At 36.2% G+C, this 22620-nt stretch overlaps 1 protein-coding gene across 1 annotated transcript; it reads left to right on the top strand.

Annotated features, from left to right (window-relative positions):
- Positions 1–1566: 1566 nt before the first annotated feature.
- On the top strand, positions 1567–21274 carry LOC119068233 (5'-3' exoribonuclease 2 homolog). The gene is made up of 10 exons (XM_037171749.1): positions 1567–1780; positions 1884–2770; positions 2839–2989; positions 3125–3814; positions 3879–3968; positions 4155–4311; positions 4375–4549; positions 4774–4958; positions 5022–5165; positions 20825–21274. The coding sequence occupies exons 1-10, from the start codon at positions 1706–1708 to the stop codon at positions 21145–21147; spliced, it is 2877 nt and encodes a 958-aa protein (XP_037027644.1). The 5' UTR covers positions 1567–1705; the 3' UTR covers positions 21148–21274.
- The last annotated feature ends 1346 nt before the right edge of the window (positions 21275–22620 follow it).

Below are 22620 nucleotides of genomic sequence, written 5' to 3'. Positions count from 1 at the left end.
GTAGGACAGTTGTTAACTGGAGACTAGATGAAGTTTCCACCTATAGAATTTGTTTTGAAAGTTTATTTAGATTGTTTACCGTTTTCAACCGAGATCTGGCAAAAACTACTCAGTACCAACGGCTGCTAGGAATTTCGCGGCGCGTCATTCACAATAGTTGAACAAAAAGATACATTTTGTATAAGGAAAATGTCACTTTGTGGGTTATTGTGAATGACGCGGAGCGAGAACATCAAGAAATCAACTTAAAGCAAATATTTTTTTTTGGAAAATTTAGATTTTTTTTAAGTTAGATTTTGCATAAAGATTATTTTTTACTTTGTTGCGCCTTACAGCCTTTTTTTCGCTTTTAAATAAAGATATCTGTATTTTGCCTTTGACGCAAATTGTGTTTCACCGCTTTTAACTTTGTGTTGTCTTAACCTGTTCTTTCCGAGGGGGACACCACACGGGTAATTGATTACAAACCCTGCTCGGAATCGGGTAATTAAACGGAATTGACAAGAATTGAAGGGAATTGACAGAAATTAATGGGAATTGAAAGAAATTGACAGTAAGACCTTTAGAAATTGAAAGGGAATTAAAAGAAATTGAAAGGAAGTATAGCGAATCCGGCAATTAGATGAATTGATCCGGTAATTGAGGTAATTAAACGGAATTGAAAGGAATTAGAAATTGATTTGCCTTTTTTTTTGGCCAGTGGTTTACCCCTCGGTTCTTTCAGAACCTTGGTACCGAAGTGCCCAAGGTTGTAAACTTTGTGGAGGTCTCGCAGATCGCCATTTTATTAGATACGCAGGAATACACGACTTCTTAAGCAAGCGGAGAAGCCTTTTTAGTAGATGAGAGGTTCGAATTCACTAAAAGAGCATTATACTAAATAAGTTCCTAGACGACATCAGAAATATGTAACTCGTTGACTGAATTGTTCAACAATTGTTGATGAATCAAATTTTTTGTTTGCAGCACAGCTGTTCTTTAAAGTGATTTGGGACCCACTCAAATCTGTTTGTAACAACAAAAGTATAGACATGAAACAAGTCAGGCACTTCTGGAATTTTGAGCCGAAAGGGCGTTGGGGGACTTATCTAGGTGTCTGGTGCATTTCCCCCCTAATCAATGTATGTTGCCGACCCCGAATTTCATCATTTTTCATCAACGCAACCTGTCATTAAATTGTAGTTTCAAGGCTATAGGTTTGTTCCAAGGCCAAACGAATTGTCAAATTTCATCTTTAAAGACATAACGTCATCAATATTTATATCTCTGTGGATGAAATCGTGTTTGTTCGGCCAGTGAAAATTCTTGTTTACAGTTACTTGAAACAAACCTATACGGTGTTAAGGTAGAGCGAGATGGAAAATCAACTCGGGATCTTCTGTAATCGATAATACAAAAGAATCTGAAAGCAGATCCCGAGATGTAACAATAGGTTGTGGTTTCGCCATCTCTCCCACTTAAACATTCTATAAACATACATACATACGCTAAAAACCAAAAATGCATGTCAGCACTGCATGATTTAGTTTTTTAAAAATTGACCGCTTGGTGCGCTACACCAACAAATGCCAAAATAGAGAGTGACATCGTGTTTTGTACTGCAGATCTGGGACCTTAAACAAAACATCTTTTTTTTTTAAATTACGTTACAATTCGAGAGCCTATCAATTTTGACTCGTTCAGATCTGGATCAAAATAAATTGTGATGGGAGTTCCAGCGTTTTTCCGTTGGTTATCTCGCAAATATCCCAGTGTAATTGTGGAATGTGTCGAAAATAAGGTAAACATAACCTTAGTTTGTTGTTGTAAATTCTGTATTTTTCTCTACTGAAAAATGCGACGGCCGAGATGTTGTTTTGTTGTGAATGAATAATCCATTTCAGACAGACGATGGGACCGGCCAATGGATACCCGAAGATGCTACATTACCAAATCCAAATGGTATAGAATTCGACAATTTGTATTTGGACATGAATGGTATCATTCATCCGTGCACTCATCCGGAAGACAAACCGGCGCCCAAAAATGAAGACGAAATGATGGTGGCAATATTCGAATGCATCGACAGACTGTTCAATATTGTTCGACCGCGAAAAGTACTTTATATGGCCATCGATGGTGTGGCGCCTAGAGCCAAAATGAACCAGCAACGGTCCCGCCGTTTTCGTGCTTCGAAAGAAACGGTCGAAAAACAACTAGAAGTTGCACGCATTCGCGAAAAACTAATTACGGCTGGAGCTGCTGTACCACCGGAGAAACCAAAGGGCGAACACTTCGACTCAAATTGTATTACACCGGGAACACCGTTCATGGAGCGGTTGAGCAAATGCTTGCACTATTATATTCACGACCGGCTGAATAACAATCCTGCCTGGAAGAACATCAAAGTTTTCTTATCGGACGCTAATGTTCCCGGCGAAGGTGAACATAAGATTATGGACTTCATACGACGACAGAGGGCTCAGGTCGATCATGATCCGAATACGCAGCACGTTTTGTGCGGTGCAGATGCCGATTTGATTATGCTGGGTCTGGCCACACATGAACCAAATTTCACAATTATTCGCGAAGAATTTCTACCGAATAAGCCGAGACCCTGTGAGATTTGCAGTCAAATTGGACATGAAATGGATAAATGTGAGGGTTTGATCGACAGTATGGGGAAACCGGACATTGCACTCGGCGGTCAGGTACAATTCATTTTTGTGCGGCTGTGTGTTTTGAAGGAGTATTTGAAGAGAACGTTGGATATGCCCAATTTGCCGTTCAAGTGAGTGCAAGTCGTTTTTGTTTATCATTGAAGTGGAATTGAGAAAATTTTCTTCTGTCTGAATGAAGGTACGAATTCGAACGTGTGCTAGACGACTGGGTGTTCATGTGCTTCTTCGTCGGCAATGATTTTCTTCCTCATCTGCCTAGTTTAGAGATCCGTGAAGGAGCAATCGATCGTTTGATAGAATTGTACAAGAAATGTGTGTACAAAACTAGTGTAAGTAAAGCGAAACTTTAGAAACTTTGAAAAACATTTGAGAAACTTAAGAAACTTTTAGAAACATGTTTCTAAAAAATAGGCCCTGGTTGGTATAGTAACATTTCAAAACAAAAATGTTTGTGTTTCCTTCAGGGATACTTAACAGACTCTGGTGAAGTAAATCTGGATCGCGTGCAAATGATTCTAAGGGACCTGGGCTTTGCAGAGGACGAGATATTTCGGCAAAGACAGCGACGTGAGCTATCGTACCGTGCCCGGGAAAAAATGAATAAAAAACAGAAACGAGCCGATGACCATTCGCATGTGAACGATACGAAGTTTGGCGCCGTCCCATTGGGACGCGACCATCAACCAGCACAATTGGGAAATGCACGCCAAGAAATGGCAAGTTTCCGTATGCAGGGTTCCGGTTCGTCGTCAACAAACTGGAAAGTGGATGGTGTCAATTCCAAGGCAGCTTTAGAAGCGATGATTCGACCAGAGGACGGTAAAAGTGGAGCAGGCCGAAAGCGTACGCACGATGAAGTGGAAAAAGAGGAAGAGGAAGAAGAAGATCCGCAGAAGAATGATGAAGTTCGTTTGTGGGAGGCTGGATTCAAAGATCGTTACTACGAGTCAAAATTTGATGTCAGCTCCGACAATGTTCAATTTCGTTCATCGGTCGCCTTACAGTACATTAAAGGATTGTGCTGGGTATTGAAGTACTACTATCAAGGCTGTGCTTCGTGGAATTGGTATTTTCCGTATCACTATGCGCCATTCGCTTCCGATTTTGTAAATATTGGAGGACTGTCTACGAAGTTTGAGAAGGGTACCAAGCCGGTAAGGGGAAATAAATATTTTGTTGAAGTAATGTTAGGTAATGATTGCGTTCAATCTTTTCCAGTTTAATCCGTTGGAGCAATTGATGGGAGTGTTTCCAGCTGCTAGTAGTTCACATGTACCTAAACCCTGGGCTAAATTGATGTCAGATCCGGTAAGTTTAAGTTCGGCTTGTCGTCTAGTCATTTTAACTAAACTCAAACATGGGCGAAACGGAAATGGAATGAGTTAAGTGATGCGATAAAAACGGGACATGTTCGCCTCCCACATAAACAAATGCTTACAAACTGGGACAGATCGGAAAACAGTTCAAATAATTTCTTTACGTTTCGTGTTTCAGGAGTCCGTGATCATTGACTTCTATCCGGAAGACTTCAAAATAGACTTGAATGGAAAGAAGTTTGCCTGGCAAGGTGTTGCGCTGTTGCCATTCGTCGATGAAAAGAGATTAATCAAGGCCGTCCAGCCGTACTACAATCTGTTGACTGTGGAAGAAAGTAAGTAGCCCGCAGAGAATCTGTCGAAATTGGATTTTTTCATTGAATGTGTTCCCATTCCAGTTAAACGTAACCAACGCGGCGATGATCGACTGTACATTTCAGCATCAAATCCAAACTACAAAAAAGTTTTCGCTCTGTACAAGAACAAGAGTGATGCTGACGTGGAATTACCGATTTTAATTGATGGCGTTCAGGGCCATATTCTCATTGCCGAGGAATGTGTACCGAAAGGATCGTAAGTCTTTTGTCGGAATTGTAACCTTTTTAGAAACGGCAAGCAATCGCTATATTCCGACTAAATCTGTTGCTTCTTTTGTTCAACGCATCGATTAGCGTTGACTCAAAATATTTCACTTCGTTCAATTAAACATCCGTTTCGAATGATTTACCGTATCTGAAAGGTTAATGCAGAACAACTTCCGAATTAAACTTGACAAACCATTATTCCTACCATTTCAGGTCGCTGCCGTCACCAATTATCGGCCTTCACGAAATCGATGAAAACAAAGTGGTCACTGTGAGATTTAGAGACCCAAAGTATCCAGACGACTTCGTTTTCAAGGCACAAAGACTACCTGGTGCTGTCGATCCACCGGTGGTGTTAGCACCTGAAAATCGTTCAAATGATTACAGGCCACAAATCGGTAGGTTTTTGGTCTCGTTATCGTCTGATTTTGTTGTTACAAAATTTCTTTTTCGCTTCACAGGCTTCAATCGTAATTTCCCGCAAGCTTCATTGGGAGCAGCCGGCCATAGAATGGTAAATCATCATTCGAATAAGAACAACGATGGTCAGCAACGGCATTACGCTTCAATCCCACCGCCTCAACAGCAGCAATATCGCGGCGGAGGTAAGAGAATTCAATTTTTATCAGTCTTACTACGAGTGAACATCACAAAATCTTCGGTCTAACTTAAATAAATCGAAAGTCGATTGCTCTGAGTCATGACGACTTTAGAGTTAGCACAAATATGGCAGTCACTAGGCTCATGATTGACTCTTCTTAATTTGATTCGAGCAATTCGAATGTGACTCTACACTCATCATGAAGTAGCCCAAAGGCGATAAAGTGTGATCTACCTGAAAAAGTGATAATATTGCTCACATATTGAACCACACGAAAAAAACTATTACAAGGCGAAGAAGAGCTGAGGTGAAGAAGCTTAGGTAATTTCTGATTCACAGCACTCTTTTTCCGCAACTCCATTTCGCCGTGCAATATTTTTTCGCGTGTAATTCAATAGATTGTTTCGCCCTCGATTAACCATTTTTAGCAGATAAGGCCCAGCTAACTTGCAGGAGATTAAATTTTGTTTACAGTTGTCTGGAAGCGCATGTATCAAATGATTTGTGTAACGTGCAAAATGATGAAGTGTCGCCTAATGCACGGCTATCGTGAAAAATCAAATATTTGACATTTGCGTTATTATCCATTTTGAGTCCATCTCAAAGCACCCCACGGAAAAGGTTCATTAATTGCTGACATTTACGCTAGTAGCAACATATTTCCGTGGGGGGCGGTAATAGTACATTACGTCTTAGTTTGCACTAGCGAAAGCGTAGTCTACTTACTCGTTGCGAATATTACAATCTTCTAGCTTGTAAATTATGCTTTCGACTTGTGTGCTTATGCTTACACAAACTATCTGTTTATACTAACGATATTGAAGCAAATTATTTAGAATCCTGACTCGAACTTAGGTCTCCTATGTAAATTCTTTGACTTCATTTTTGGTTAATGTAATTAGTAAGATAAGATTATGGGTTCGGGTCCCACTCGTCTACGCAGTACATTATAACATTCAATCATACGCGTTTAATCTGAGTGGTTTTATTTGAATAACGGGCAACGTTGCTGGTTGAGGTGGTACTTATCCGCACTCACGATGCTGACAAAATTTTTCGCTCGTTCGACGCTATAGCAAAAAATCCGAATTAGGCAAATGGGTTGGCATAATTAAAAACAATTCGTATTTTTCTCGGCTCGCGCCACAATCGTTTGTCTCATCCTAAAACAAAATCTAAATTGTTTTAAGAAAAAACGAAAGGACCAAAGAAATTGAAAAATGCAATTTTTAATCGAAAGGTCAGGCCTTTTCTGGTTGATTGGAAGATGCCAGAAGGTATTTTTTTTACAAATTTTCTTCATCCATTACCCGAAAGGGTTTTCCGAAGCAGACACAACCTCTGCGAAAGCTAGTCAAAGATTCGATTTTACAACCTGTCTGGCACAGGAGGTCCATGAATAACTTTGATTTTAAATTTGATTCGTCATTTGGGCCTATTGTCTCCGACACCACCAACTTTGGATTTAGAAAGGTGAGTGATTGTTAGACACTAGGCCAATCCTCGTAGTGGCCCTCTACTCACTAAAATAAACGTTCTGGAGCAAATAATTTTCGTATCGGGTTGTCTAATGATATACAGAATATTGTTCAAACCGTGGCTTTCTGAGGCATTGATTCTACATAGACTATTCTATATCAGCCCCGGTTTTTCGGTCCACTCTTTTTGATCAGTTAACCATCGATATATTTACCTGTTATTAGCTTTCGTCCGCTACCAAATTATTGTCAAATTTACTTGTAATTCCATTTTTATTTACATTTTTTTCTGGATTTTTTTTCTTCATTTTTCTTCATCATGTTCGCTTTGGTGGTACGTATAGACGTATAGAAAGTATAGAGAGAGTCCTATTATTGTGAAATCTCTATTCACTTACATCATAATTAGAAGGGAAAAAATTTCTTTAGATATTTACCACACGCTTCGGTGAACATTATTTGTAAAGAAATGCTCGAATAGGATGAATGCGATGTTGTGATTTGATTCGGATCGGATTGATAAATTGGTTTAAATTGTGGGTTAGTTTAGAAATGCATTAAGCCATTGTCTCATTGTTCGTGTATATTACATACCGTTCGTAGAGGGCAAACTAAACGTAGCTGTGTACTACAATAAAGAAAACTATAAATTGGAACAATTTTCAACTGAAAACTGTAATTAATTCCGAACATTTTAATGAAGCGCCACCGAAACAAGATGATAAAATATTCATACGACCAGCAATATACACATCTCGTATTTTACCGTGTGATCCTTCAAACGTTATAAACCATCTTCTAAACCGAAAACACATCATTATGATTAATTTGCAAACATGGCTTATATGTCACGGTTAAGCAATGCGGCAGATGACGAGAGAATTTTGCAAATCCTCAACATAGCAATTTATATGGTTACATCAAGTTTCGAAATCAAATACTCGAGCACGTACGGGCTATGGCAATTATAAATCGTCAGTGTAAGTATATTTGCCTCGTATTTAAACCGAGAGTATTTGTAATAAATGATGTGATGACGTATGGAACACATAATTAAAGGGGAGAACTTTGTGCACAGGATGATTTTTTGCTACACTTTTGTGATTCTCTTAATTTGGTTCCATTCCGAATCGGTTTTTATAAATTCAAGATTCTGAGAGGTTTATTTAAAAAAAAGTCTCGTCAAACAAAACATCATTTTTGCAGAAATAATTACTGAATCGGAATTTTCACACTCGTGTATTCTACGCAGACAAGCTGAACATAAAAGCGTTCTCAGCTAACTTTTTGAATTTGGCAAGTCTATCGCATTTCGAAACTAGCGATTGCTAATTTTGTCAGATTAATCTCACCTGAAGGGAACCCAATCAAGAGCGCTAGAAAATAGCCAATGACACCCCTTCAGCTAAACTTTGTAACCAGTAATTTGAAAAATAGTTTTTTTTTACTAAGTGTAACACCAAAGGCCGTATGTTCTCGACTGGTTTTCTGTTTTGAATACTTTTTTTTTAGAAATTCAGGAGAAAAACTGAAGATATTTAGCTAGCGATTTTCTGTCGCTCTGTTGTATTCATTGCTTTTTTCTCTGAGGGCAGTGCTCTGGCTTAAAAAACTTCTCAACATCGCTAATCGTTCTATAAACCATCAATTTCATGTTTTCAAGTAATCCTTCATATATCAAAAACCATAGTCACTAAACGAAACCATATATGAGGGAGCATTATACGTATCTGTTCGTATGCTAATTATTTAATTGAGGTTTCTTTTACGCTTACACGAGTTTCTGAAATATAATATTTGTGTTTGTGTGTTGAGGTAATTGTGGTACTACACAGAGAGTGGTTCACATACAGCCCAAGAAGCTACCTAGTATATTCACTTACGGTTTGGAATTAACATTTTTTTTGTTGTTGTTCACCTAATATAATCTATTTTGACCTGACCTGAATGGAACGTTGCACGAGAACAATGAACGTGGTTTTTGAGTTGTCACTAAAGCTTCTCTTTCTAATGCAGTTCAAAAGGCGAGAAATTTTGCGATTATTTGCTCCTTAATTTTGTCGCGAACTTCAATGAATATCTCAAGTTCTTCAAGAATGCCAGTGTCTAAAAGACAAAAAGAATTATTTTTCGCAAGATTCTCACCGTTTAAACCAGAAGGAAATTGAAAATTGTTCATTTCATTGTTCATCGGTCTAGTCAAATTCAGAAAAGAAATTGATCAATCCACATAGCATTCACACCACATTTACCTGACATATCACTACCAATTCAATTTTGTTTTCGCAAACGCTTCAAATCCAGCCATTTTAAGGAAATTGTTGATACTTGTGAACATGTAACACAAAAGACTTATGGAAGAGGAATGAAAAAAAAAATGAAATCGAACATTTTGCTCATATCCATTTTTAATCCATCCACTTTTAATTGTACAGTAAATATCCTAACGTTTTATGATGCATTAAGGCTTTCATTTTCAAAAGTACATTGTACATATAGGGAGAAGGCAAATGGTTTTAAAACACCTGATCAATACACAAAAAAGATAATCTCAGACTTTCGATGCAAGTGTAGTGTATGGTGTGTGAACAACTCACAATGGAAATTTCTTCGTATCCATCCATACATCAAATATTTCTCATTTTTTCTTCTCCTTTTTTTTGAATTGCTGATACTGCTGCAAATGATTTGGCTGTGCTAATAGTGCGGATGGATTAAGAAACTAAGATTGACCAACTTTTTACGTAAACTTTTGTGCGAAAGATAATGGGGAAAATTTGCATTGCAACTTATTGTTTTTGTTATTTAGTGCTGGTATCGAATTCACTAAAAAAGCCTGTTAGTATAAGTTAGGAACAACGTTCTTCCTAAACGACATAGGAAATAAGCAACGAATTCGAAGTTATTTTCTTAACTAGAATCGCGACTTTATCGTGTATTTCCTTAGTCGTTTAGGAAAAACGTTGTTCCTAACTTATGCTTAAAGACTTTTTTATCGAATGAGAGATTTCCAGCACGAGCCTGAGGCATTATGGATTAGGAAAATAATTGAGTTAAGAAATAACTATTTCGTGATCCAAATCGTACGCTGATTTATTTCTCATTCTACCAAAAAACCTATGATTGTTCAAATGGCACGAAATTTATGGACTACACAAATTAGACGTTAGGATGATTGACAAAGGATATTTATGAAATATTACGCCGCTGTAATAGCGGCCAAACCAATTTTCTACTTTGAATTTGTATTCCAAATTCATTCAGTAATGCAGCTAAACTCTCCTATTGACGAATGGATGAAACATAATTGACTCGTTCATCCATTGAAACTGAACATGCTATCAAGTCACTCAAGCTCATTATTGTGAATAAATCGAAAAAAATCGGCTCTGATCAATCATTATGAAATTAAATTTCCACAACTTCGTTTTTCATTTTAAATAAGAGGAAAAAGTAAATTATTTTGCATTTTTAATAGTATGTTAAATTTGGCTTTTTTTTAAGAAAATTTACTCAATGGAAACTCTTCAACTCAAAACCTCTAATGTTAGATGTTTTACGGTTCATGTTTATTGAAGACAGTAGATGAGGCGAAATATATTTATTTTACCGAAAAGGATATGTGCACTTCGTGCGATTAGCTTTTATTTGACTAATCGAGCACAGTGCGAATAGTGAAATCAAACTAATCTTTATTTCACTATTCGCACTTTCTTACTAGACTGAAAAGCTTGTAATGAATGAAGGTAATTGACTTTAGTCATTAAAATGTTCCGGTTCCCGTTAAACTTTCGTTTTAAGTTTTGACATTTTGTGGAGCGAAGTACCGACATCTTCTTCAAACATTTTGCCAAAGGAAGCATCACTCTCTTCTACAAGCAATTTCGTTATCCTTTGAGAGTGATGCTTTTATTTACAAAATGTTTGTAGAAAAGAGAATGATGTTACTTTGAAAAGAAAAACAAAAAATTCATTGTGACTGAGGAAAGTCTCGAGAAAAGCGGTCAACTTACAGGGTGGTCAACATACACAGTTGTCAACTTATACTCAGGTGAAAGAGACTAATCACACGAAGTGCGAATAGTACCTACCTTTGCTTACAATATTGAGACAGGCATAGTTCATACGTCAGTTTTCTATTCGTTCGAAAAATTAGTTGAATTTAACTACCCGACATAATTACTATAGGAATAAATCAGAGGCGCCGACTTTCGTTTGAGTTGTTGGGTGCTCAAACCTTTGACTCAGATCATAGTTTTAGTTTTACTGAAATTGATTAGTCTAGACCCCAAGTTGTTAAACACAAGAGTTTTTATTTCATCATTATGAAATCAAAGATACAAAATTATCGTTTCGGGCAACTTTTGAAATTGGAGAAAGTCGTAAAATCTATCATATTCCTGGAAACCTTTCATAGGCGTATAATATTTAAACTAAATACGTCCTCAATTTTTGCTTCATCGGTTGAGCGATCTTGAAATAATTCTAACGTCTTCAGACAACATATTCAGGAAAGTCTATAACTTTCGAAACGGTTCTCTGCGTAACATACTTTGCAAGACAAGATCTACTCTATTGCCTTCAAATAACACCAACTTCAAACGAATTTACGAAAAAAAAAACTAAAGCTATGAGCCCATTGTAAAAAATTGTATTTAATTTTTATTTTTCTAACTTTTTTTAACTGAGTCACTATGGGTTGATAAATAATGACGTCCACTTCCTCTGACGGCACTCCTTATCAAAACTTAAGTGAACACTTACTACGCGAGCAGAGCGAGCGAAAAATTTTGAGATTTGAAGCCTTGCCGAGATGAAAATTTCTACGCATTCCCAATATTTGCGCAGTCCAATAAAATTTGGTTTTTTGGTTTGTTTTTTTCGTGTGAAAATAGTATATTACTGTCTCGCTGGGACATTTGAGGTGTGTGTGAAGTTTGTATTTAGAGCCGAATGCGATGAATTCATCCCACACGTCGAAACAAAAAACTTCGCTGCAAGACAGTGCGGTATTTTGTTGTCTTCCTTCCATTTTTACAAGGTAATGAGTCGTTTTCTGGTCACAAGACAACGAAACAATTTGTTGCATCGAACAACGATTTCGCCGATTAAAAAAACATAATCCAAAAAAAGTTAATATCGATAAGCTAAGACCGAATAGAATGATTTTTGACTCGTAGAACGTAACTCCAATCAAAGCAATTAGTTATCTGTTCGTAAATCTCAACAAAAAATAAATTGGAAATTAGAAAACTGACAAAGAGCACAATCGGCTCAATCTGACAAAACAGATAGCACTAATTGCGTGGATAGTATGGAAACATTTGATAGTGAAATTATTAATTATTTGAGCTGCAAAAGATTTGAATCGAAAATAAGTATAGCCTTCCCTTGTCGGGTGCTTCGCACCCAACAGATTCGTTTGTCGGGTGCTCGCGCACCCATTGCCACCTAGAAGTCGGCGCCCCTGGAATAAATGTAAAATTTGAAACAATGCAAAAACGAAGGACTGCAATTTAACTTAAGTGGCTCGTTCATATTTCACGAATAATGCCTTAACAAGTCCACGAAGGGTTCAAGGAAAGTATTTTAATGATTTAACCTCAATAGCTCTGATTATATTACTTCGCTTAAGAGTGATATCGCGAAATCTTCGAACAACTTTGGGACAAGGGGTCACGGATATTATTGACTTATAGCTCATTCGATTCGTTGAACTGTTGCGAGTAAAACGTGGTACTACGTTTGGTGTCATATATTTTGTTGTCGACGCTCGAGGTCATGAAGTAAGGGTCTGCCAAAAGTGGTCCAAAATCGTTTTCTCGCGATTAGTCGAGTTGGATCAATTTTGGGAATAAACTTTTTTAGCTAGGCTTGTAGGCCTTGAAGAGACACACATTTGGAGTATACACACCACCAGGTCCATGTTGACCTGTTTGTGATATCAATCATTTTAGGTGAAAAAATAGGTGATTTTCCCAAGTCCCTGACCGGCTGCAGTGACATAAGTCACTAAGAGCTGTAAGTCAATAATATCTGTGACCCCTTGTCCCAAAATGTCTGATTTTGTACGATTTTTTGGCGATAATTTAAGAGTTTTCAACCGATTGGTAAACAGAAAAATCTAAAAAGAAAAACAAGCCAACGCTTAAAGCTGTAATCAGTGGCGTATGAAGAATTTTAAGAACCCCGTCCACAACTTTAGGTGATAATTCTAGCAGTAGAAAAGTAGCCGACTTGCAAAATATTGAAACAATGAGCAATTAAAACAAAGGACCTAAAACACTAAAATAATCTCGAAACTCGCTTATTTTCGGTGCAGTTTTATTTGGATATACACAGGCGCGTCGCTCGTATAATAGTAGTCACTTTGTAAAGTAGTATCATAATAACCACTATGACACGAATATTTGGCACAACACACAAATTTGTTAACTGAAACTGGTTGGTATGTTTAAGATTGTATACCATGTACAAAGTACAACGGTTATAGACTCAGTAAAATGAGTCATTTTCATACACCACGAATAACAATTATTCCCTTGCAATTGCGATACGTAGTTAGTTTCATTATCGTATCGATAAATCATCTCTGATCGATACTTTTTAGGCTGAACGCTATTATTGTTGTTAGATTAGACTCGGCGTAGAGTAGTCATTATTGTCTGAATTCAGGACATGATTTCGTAACGATGTGATTTTAGTCTTGTGTCAATTACTTTTTGTTTTCGATTTAACGTTTGTCCTCAACATAATTAACCGAGTGCAATTAAATCGACGACGACGGCAATTCCTTTTTACAAATTTTTCAATATGTTGTTTTACCACTCACACATTATTCCTGTGTGTAAAAAAAAGTTAAAAATAATAAAATCATGAAAAAAAAGAAAAGAAAAAAAAAGCTGCGCCAAAGATAATTGCCCCCCATTGTGCTGACATCACGTGCATGCAAGTTATTTGTACAGACATCCCGGAACACTTTAACTCCATTTCTTATTTATTTATTTATTATGATTTTCTCCCGAGTCCATTATGTGAACGTTTTCCACACAAAATGCGATTTTATTATTTCCTTCCCAATATTCAACAAAGATTTTCCAATTTCAGTTTGAAAAAAGGGGTGTTTTTCACATATTACACAATATTTACGAGTGATTTTTCATCTCACGTGTGTATGTGTGTGTGCAGTGATTGATTTGTTGGTTGGTTTGGTTGGCATAAGTTGCAATTATGGATAAAATGAAATGAAATTTAGAGATTTTTCCAATTGAATATTTCGGAAGTTCTGTAGGAGATATTGAAAGAATAATTAAAGTAAAGATCTTCAAATTCAGTAACAGGGTGAGTCATTAGTGGGACAATAGTTAACAAATAGTCGAAGATCCATGGTAATTTGCGAAGAAAACTTCATAATTTTGGGGCTTCAGACGGGTAAATCTTTTCAAAATGTTTATTAGGGCAACGAAACACCAGCTGTCAAATCGTACGGCAGTGGTCAAAGGATGTTCGGAATGTAGTAACCATGAATGCACTCATTAGATTAGCATTGACAATGCTGCAGTAAGTGACCCTATAATCTCTTGTCTCTTCGGTTCCCTTTTGTGTTTTTTTTTGTACCACAACTATGGCATGTAGATTAATGTGAATGTATCACAATCGTATAGGAATAGTACGCTAGTTAAATTTCATGACAGCGGATAGACATGCACTCACTGAATTCCTCTAAAACATTCGTAATGGCCAATCAACAATCACTGCATTTCGTTATATTCCGCAATTACACCTGTTTCATCATGTAACACATATAAGTCTCAAGTGGTAATTTTCAAACAATGAAACGTTGATTATGAAGATGCTCAATCACTGCGCTTCATCAAAGTCACTTGTCGACCAAATAAAATGTATCTCAGAGAAAATGTGGTGGTAGATGGTGGTTGATTGTTTCTGCTTAAAAAAAAAAAAACAGAAATGAGCCGCAAAAGACTTCCGGTTCTAGATTTGTTTTTCTCTTTCCCTCGCTTATGCCTTCCTTTACTCATCCACTGCAATTGACATTTTATTGTGACTGTAAATTGAATATTTTACTTTACATACACAACTTTCAACATGGTTTTCATGAAGTAAGCGGGAAAACATTTTCATTGATGAAAGAAGAGTTTAGATCGCAAATATATCTATTTGTTCGTCTGTAGATTATTTAAGCGAGTTCCTGGAAGACTTCCTTGAAATCCCATCTTTTTGTACCGATCAGAGATATTGTTGTCACTCATTGCTTACAAACAGCGGTAGTGTTTTAAACAGTCCAATTAGAGATTGTGTACACAATCCTCTTTTACCTACCAGGTTTTCATTCAGTCAGAGAGAGGCCGTGTACGCAATTTTATTTACACAAGGACTGTTGTAGTAAACGAAAATTTAAAAAACTAAAAACTTTTCTATTCTGTTTCGAAAAATATCGTTGCACAGTAAGAGCTGTTTCAATACGGCATGCTATACAGTTTATAAAACATTTTCAGCGAGCAATTATTTTTTTTTTTCAGTGTCCTTTCAAATCATTGTTCGGATCCGAAATTGTAAAGCGAAATAAAATGATTCTTAGTGCACACGAAATACTTATCCACCTTCCAGCTCATCTGTTTATACTGGGTCGTGTATTCTCTTACTGTACTTCGAAGTTTTCTTTCATTTTAGCCAAACAAACATTGCCATTGCTTCCGTAAAAATCTTACTTTTTTCGGTTAAGTAATTCTCTTCAACTTCAACTTTCTACATAATTTCTTTTTTCACTCAACAAAATGTTTTTTTACAACGTGCAGACATAACATTTCTGTGCTGTGACATTCATGCAAAATAATAATGAAAATTGTAAACAAAATACAAGAATTTTACAAGATTTTTTTTTCTCCATTTTAAACGGATGAAAGAAACACTCTTTCATAATTAAATAGACCTATTCATTGCCATATCTCATTGAAGATAATTTTAACATATAAAATTACAACGGAAAAATCTTTCATTTTCTCCTTTTAAATTAGATGTGAGCGCCGATCGGATAATTTCGGCGGGTGGTCAGAGCCGTGACATAGCATCAGCATTCAGTTTCAGAGCAAAATATTTTTGTACAATTGTTAAAAGTTTCCTATATGCAGAATAAGCACCATCTGAATATCACCAGCTGGTGCACAAACAAAAACACTTTGAATTGTAAACAATTCAAAGACAACCTATACACATTTCTACGTAAACGTCATCTATGCGCACACATAAAACGTATGAATGAAGTATACACATTGTGAAGAATGTGTTTTGATTGTTTATCATACAATAAGTGTGTGCTAGTAGATCCAGCTGGTGATATTCAGCTGGTGCTCATTCAGCACATAGGAAACTTTTAACAATTGTACTATAGTGTGTAGAAATTTTATTTTGAGTGCGTCAGCCAGAGTACAGAACGGTTTGTTCTTAACAGGTACATAAATGGGGTGTTGTGAAACTCGTCCTTGGCTCGTATTAGCAATTCGAACATCTTGTGCGCAGAAAAAGCCACTGAGGGATTCGTTACGAAATTAGCTGTTCAAGTGGTCGAATGTAAGAGAACTTGAAAATGGACAAATTCTGGAATTCATTAAACATTCGGTTCAGCAAAGTTTTCCGAACCGCACCCTTCAACCTAAAATTTTCATTCAGTTTTTGCAGACCTAAATGAACATAAAAATGTCGAAGTAATACTGTTCATTCTACGATGTTGAAGTAGCCGTAAATGCAAAATTTATACCCGTATAGAATGCAAATATTCTAAAATTATTTGCACCAGGGTGTTTTGTCAGAAACCACTAGAATCTTCCTTGTACAAACTTACCTAACCCTTGAGTGTTTCGTCACAAACAATTTAAATCTTCCTTGTACAACAACTGGTTTAACAATTGGGTCCTTCGACAGTTGGGTGCGAATGCTGGTATTTTAGCGGGTGTGTGAATAGTGTTTATGAGGTTAAAATATCTCCGCAATTTACGTCGTCATCGTATGCGTCCGCTCAGATGAGACGTAAATCATTTGCCACGATGTTTAAGAATCATAAAACTTACTGACATATTTCTGGCCATCATGGCTTCATGGTAAAAATCGATTTAAAAAATGTCTTGGCCAGAAATATGTCAGTAAGTTTTATGATTCGTCAGCGCACATGTCCATTTTCAGTTTACAAAAAGGCAAAACTATTTTTTATGTAAGAGGCCTGAAAATTCTTTTTTCTTTAAAATAGTCATCATGTTGACGGTATTTGAAACGACAGTTGTCCGGCTCCATGGACCTTCCTATCAGTGTAGGTATCAGTCTACAGTCTAGTTGAATCTGTCTTTTTTGAGTTTTGAAATTTTAGCCCTTAAATTCAGACTACACAAACTGTCAACACTGTATCATTTCCACCCGACTCACGTAAATAACTATCGCTCCATTCTTGTCGCTGTGTAAAATATTAATTGGGGTAAATGAAAAAAACAAATTTACATAAAATGTTGTTTTCTGTCCTATTTTGTTTTTCGTTTCAAGTATTTTTGAAATTTCATCTAACTGAATTAAGCAAAAAAAAAATGCTTTTTTGCTGTGAAAAATAATTAGAAATTAATAATTAAAATATTTTTTTTTTCGGTATGGCTTTCATTTAATTTCCATATATAACACACCAATTAACATTTATAATGGGGTATCCACCCGCTATCCGACGCCTTTCATTCCTCGATGAGAAAAAAAACAACAACCGTGCTATACAAACATAAGCTCCTAAAAGAGGGAGTTCTTCTTGTCATATTATGATTCGAAAACGACAAATAATAGCTTCTATATCGCATCCATCCACCGAGAAGCATATTGTGTTCAATGTTTTATGCTCCTGGTGTTGTTCGGTATACAACACATAATTTTTGTTTGTTTGTATATATTTTAGTTTTCACATAGGGCCATTCCATTCCATTCACTTTCTATAATTTCATTCAATATAATATAAATCAGAACCATTTTGATGATAAATAATGAGGAGGTAATGACGTTCGGTTGATGTTGTTTATATACATATCTGGTGTATGACAAAATATGTGTATAATATAACACCGGATAATACAAATATTGTATAGGCGAGGAGAGACTGCCAACTGTCAAACCCCGTTATGATTAAATTTGACATGCCATTGTGCTCCAATTACACGCGTCACATACACTAGAGTTTATTTGTTGTACGGCTGAGTGAGTGTCGCGTGCCATCACAAATACAAAAATTTTTATTGTTTTTCACGGGGGTTTGAATAAATAGCAATTTATATTTTAATGGTGTGCGGTGGCTGCATTTTATGCGAAAATGAACCATGCACTGTTGTAAATCATATAATCTTAATCTTCGATTTTTGCACTTCCAGAACGCGTCCTGCTCTAATACAGATTTTATCTAATTTAAATTTTTAAAGATATGGACACATAACGTCTCTGGTGGCTTACCTTATGCAACTGAAATTGATCGGTTTTAACCGTCCACTAGTCCATTCAGTATTCTGCAATCAAAAGAGCCTTCATAATAATTCGTCCAACTCACCTGTGCACCGAAAACTTTGAAAAGGGGTGGGGGTGTAGACTCTACACTGTAGAGTTCTTTCAAGTGTTGTCAATACTAATTATAGGTCCGTAAACAACATTCACTATAAATTCAAAGATTTTTGACTTTACACTATCAGGAACTAAAAGTTACGAATTTTATCAAACCCTTTACATGAAACCACATTCGTGCTACGGTTGGACGATCTCCAGATATAATGAAAGAAACCGTTAAAAGTAAAATACTTGTTCAGTAAATTGAATCTTTTTGATTTATTGGTCTGGCTAGTGGTTGATAAGATGACACTGAAAATAAAAACGTTTAAACTATTAAACTTCGATAATTCGAGTTTAAAACACATTTTGTGTGAACAAAGTGTGAACGGTTACCAACAAGGGTGTCACATCTCTACGGAAAAATGCTATACAAAAAGAGGAAATATCTATAAATGTTCAGTAAAAAAACTGGAGGAAATGAGCAAATGATGTCACACAATTTTCAGTAGTCGGGTCCCTGATAAAGTGTGAGGAGTCTCCATTCTCTTATACATGAACTTCTATAGTTTGAGATCGTGATTTTCTCTGAATTTCGGTATTGGTAATGGCGACGTACTTTAATCCACGGCAGCGCAAGTACCTCAGGTTTTTTTTTTTAATAAAATACCAAACTCGGCTCCGCCCCGGATCAATACATTTCACACAAAAATTACCATTTCCATCATTTATCTTGTTGGTACATAATTTTATAATTCGTTTCGTTCTTCCAAATTTAACTATCAGTTCGTTCATCAAATTTAAATAAAAACAAAACAATTTATTAACATTCAATGACCAGTCACAATAAAATTCGATGCTGTCTTCTACTCAAAAATTAATTAAATTTAATTAAAAAAATATAATTAATATTTTTAAATGAAACAACAATTACGATGCTATGAGATTTTTATTAATGTACATACGCTGGAGGACCTAATGAATGGTAGCTGAATATGATAGAAATTAATTAATTTTTGATAAAAAAAATATTTTTTTGTGCGGCCAGTAAATGTTTCATTACTCGATCCGATTTCAACAAGAACATACAAGCAAGACAGTGACTACTTTGATTTGATTTATAGGCGACGATTTACTTGACCTGCGTCCAATTAGCAATGGGGCAAGAAAATTCTTTCCTCCTTGCTAAAATGAGATCTCTATTAACTTATTATAGAACTGTATTATAGCCTTCAACTCGGTCTTAAAACTTCATATTCGTCAAATTTTATACAAATGTGGGTACAGTTACTTCCAATCGAACTTTTTTGCAATCAGCAAAAAAATAAAGGTTACCTTTTTTCGGGTGAATTCAAGTGCAGGACCAATATATCGGGGACGATTTATTTCCACAGTTTTAAAATACTTTTCCGACATTCCAACTATCATACCACAAACAGTGGGAGAAAATAAAGAAGTGAAACTATCAACTATTTATACATGCGTAAATAGTTTGGTAATGTAGTGGAATGAATAAACGGAGTTGGATTTATTTTTCTCCGCCTGTACGTTCCAGTTTTTAGCCCCGTACGAAGTACAAAGGGGCTTATAGTATTATAATACCGTGTGTAATTGATGGAATTCGAAGCAAACGGTAAGGGCAAAGTGTTTGCCTATGTTCATAGATGATGAATCCGCAATAAAAATTTTGTCACGTCGATATCTTGAGTAAATCAAATCTGATTTCAAAAATTGAAAGGTAGTTGAAATAGTGAGGCTAAGTTCGAAGATGGGCATATTCGGGTCGGCCCTTCGTGAGTTAGGGCCACCTAAGTGATTTAAGGTCTTTTGGTAATATTTATGGCAAAATAAACGATGGAAATGTAAATGACACGGCAAATGATAGGTATTGTTAATACCAATCAAGGAAAAAAGTTTTTAAAATCGGGTGAGTGGACCGTGAGTTAGGGCCTTAGAAGTGAAAGGCTACTCGGTCCTATGTGTATTTTGCACAAGTCGAGTAAATTTGATCCGTTTTGCCTAATTTTTTTTTCATTTAAAAGGTAGTTGAATTCCGAATAGAATGTTGTTGAAAAATTTGGATCCTTGGACTAAGGCTGCTACTAGGGCCCTATGTGTTTCTAGCATACAACTCGAGTAAATTTCATCCGTTTTTCCTAATTTTTGTTTCATTTGAGAGGTAATCGAACACCGAATAGAATGTTGTCGAAAAAAAATTAAATCACGTACGCAATAGATATACGGGTTTGTACGGGGCTCAGTCGCAGCAAACGCTCCGACTGTTCTGATGGCTCGTTTTTTTGATCTTTAGCGCAATGCTTAAAGAATTATTCACTCATCTCCTGTAATTTACTCTTCATGGTATACACTTTGGGTAGAAACAGTGATTCGCATACTGATATCTTGCTGCTCTCCTTGGTTATAAATTTATATTTCAGTTGTCTTTATGTTGCTTTCATTCTGACTGTTTAAATTACTTTTATAATTTTTAATGTGCAGTCTTAAGACCATTTCGAGACCTTATCGAATTGACCGAACTAACTTAAATTTGACACAAATCATTGCCTTGTTTCGGTCGTTTAAACTTACGGTTTCGTTTATTTTGTTTCAGGACGCAACGACAACAATTCTTATAATCGTGGACATAACAGCGGTGAAAACAATTATCAGAATCGTTACCAAAATAATCAAAACAATTTCAATTATGGTTACAATAACCGCGGTGGACGAGGAGGTGGTGGTGGCGGTAGTGGTGGTAGTGGAAACAGTCAATTTTACGGTGAGCAAAATCGTTTCAATAATCGCGACGACAACAACAGATTCAATCAAGGCGGTGGATATCGCGGTAGAGGAGGAGGAGGTAGTGGTGGAGGACGAGGTGGTTATCAAGGAAACAATGATCGCAGCAGCGGTGGTGGTTTCTGGAGGAGTTAATTATATCGTATTTTTCTCTGAAGATTTTTTTTATTTTTCATTTATGTGGGAATCACGTAGATACTTATATAGGCTAAAAAATCTAGATTTTACTGAAAATAAAACGAAATCAATTCCAAAATAAAAACCATTTTTTTTATGAAAATAATTTTCGTCGAGAATCTTACATTTATTTGTTTCAATTTTGATATTTGATCGCATTACCTAAATCGCTTTAAATTGGTTCCTCATTTTCATATATTATACCGAAGATACACGTCGTTGTCGTTTCACCCCGACCCTGTTTTCTATTTGGGAAATTTATTATATCCCGAAAATTCACTGCATCAATACGAATTATTTATTTTTTCCTCTCTCCCGTTTTGTTTCTTCTAAGCAAAATGAAATTCGAATCGCATTCGTTCCGTTTAGCAGCTAATTGTTGCTATGTTACACACAACATTATGGATTTGCCATTTCGGCAATGATGATGATGATGATTTATTATTCGGTATACACGTCGTGTTCCGTTTTAAGATAGGTAAATACGAAACTCACCTCGACAACGACCGGGATATATTGTGTAATTTGATGTATTAATGAATTTAAGCCATTTGAAGTGCTACACAACCTATTTTATTCGCATTGAAAGAATTTAATTAATTTTCCATTTTATTTGGATTGTTGTGGGTGTGTGTATGTCAGTCTGTTGTTTCAGCAAAGATTGTACGGATGTGTATTTTGAGCGATCGTTGGGAATTTGTTTGGCTGCCGTTGACAACAACTGTACATTCTAATGTAGCTGTTGCAATTTCCACGTAAATCTATTTTTCGAAAGGAAAAGTAGCAGCTCATGGGCTCGTTTGCTTTAATTATCAACGTCATTTTCGTAATATAATACAATACGCCGTTCGTCTGTGCTTCAGAACTTTTATTTTGACGAATGGGAACGGGAAGGTTACTGGCACTGTAGAGGGCGTGATTTTTCTAAGAAACAATGAGTATGAACAAAGATCACGAGTTGTCATGTCTCTCATTTTTCCATATATTTTTGATGTATGGAAATCTTTACTAAATAGTACTGCCAGCTTTGGCCTCAAGTGCCATCTCCATCTATCATTGCATAAATTATAATCTACTACCGAAGAATAGGGTCTGGGGTACAGACAGGCCTTACTCGAAATGTTACCGATTAAATTTATAGTTTCGTCGAAAAACAACTTTAGGAACAGTAGTGCGATCAAAGTAATAAGTAAATGGATTTTCATATATACTTTTGCGCACTAGTTCGTAAAAGTGACGTTTGGAAAAATGAAGATCTCACTCATGTACATAAAATCTTGTTGCGCATACGATGTAGTTGTCAACCTCGGCTTCGCCTCGGGTTAATAATTTTCACATCTATTGCGCAAAATTTTCATTTAGGCATATGTTAACAAAATAGCTATTTTAAGCGATACGGAATGAGAAGATTCAAATTACCTCTTTTTTTAA

The sequence above is a fragment of the Bradysia coprophila genome, assembly GCF_014529535.1.
Source record: "Bradysia coprophila strain Holo2 chromosome X unlocalized genomic scaffold, BU_Bcop_v1 contig_173, whole genome shotgun sequence".
Lineage (NCBI taxonomy): Eukaryota > Metazoa > Arthropoda > Insecta > Diptera > Sciaridae > Bradysia > Bradysia coprophila.
This window is presented reverse-complemented; position numbering and strand designations above follow the sequence as displayed.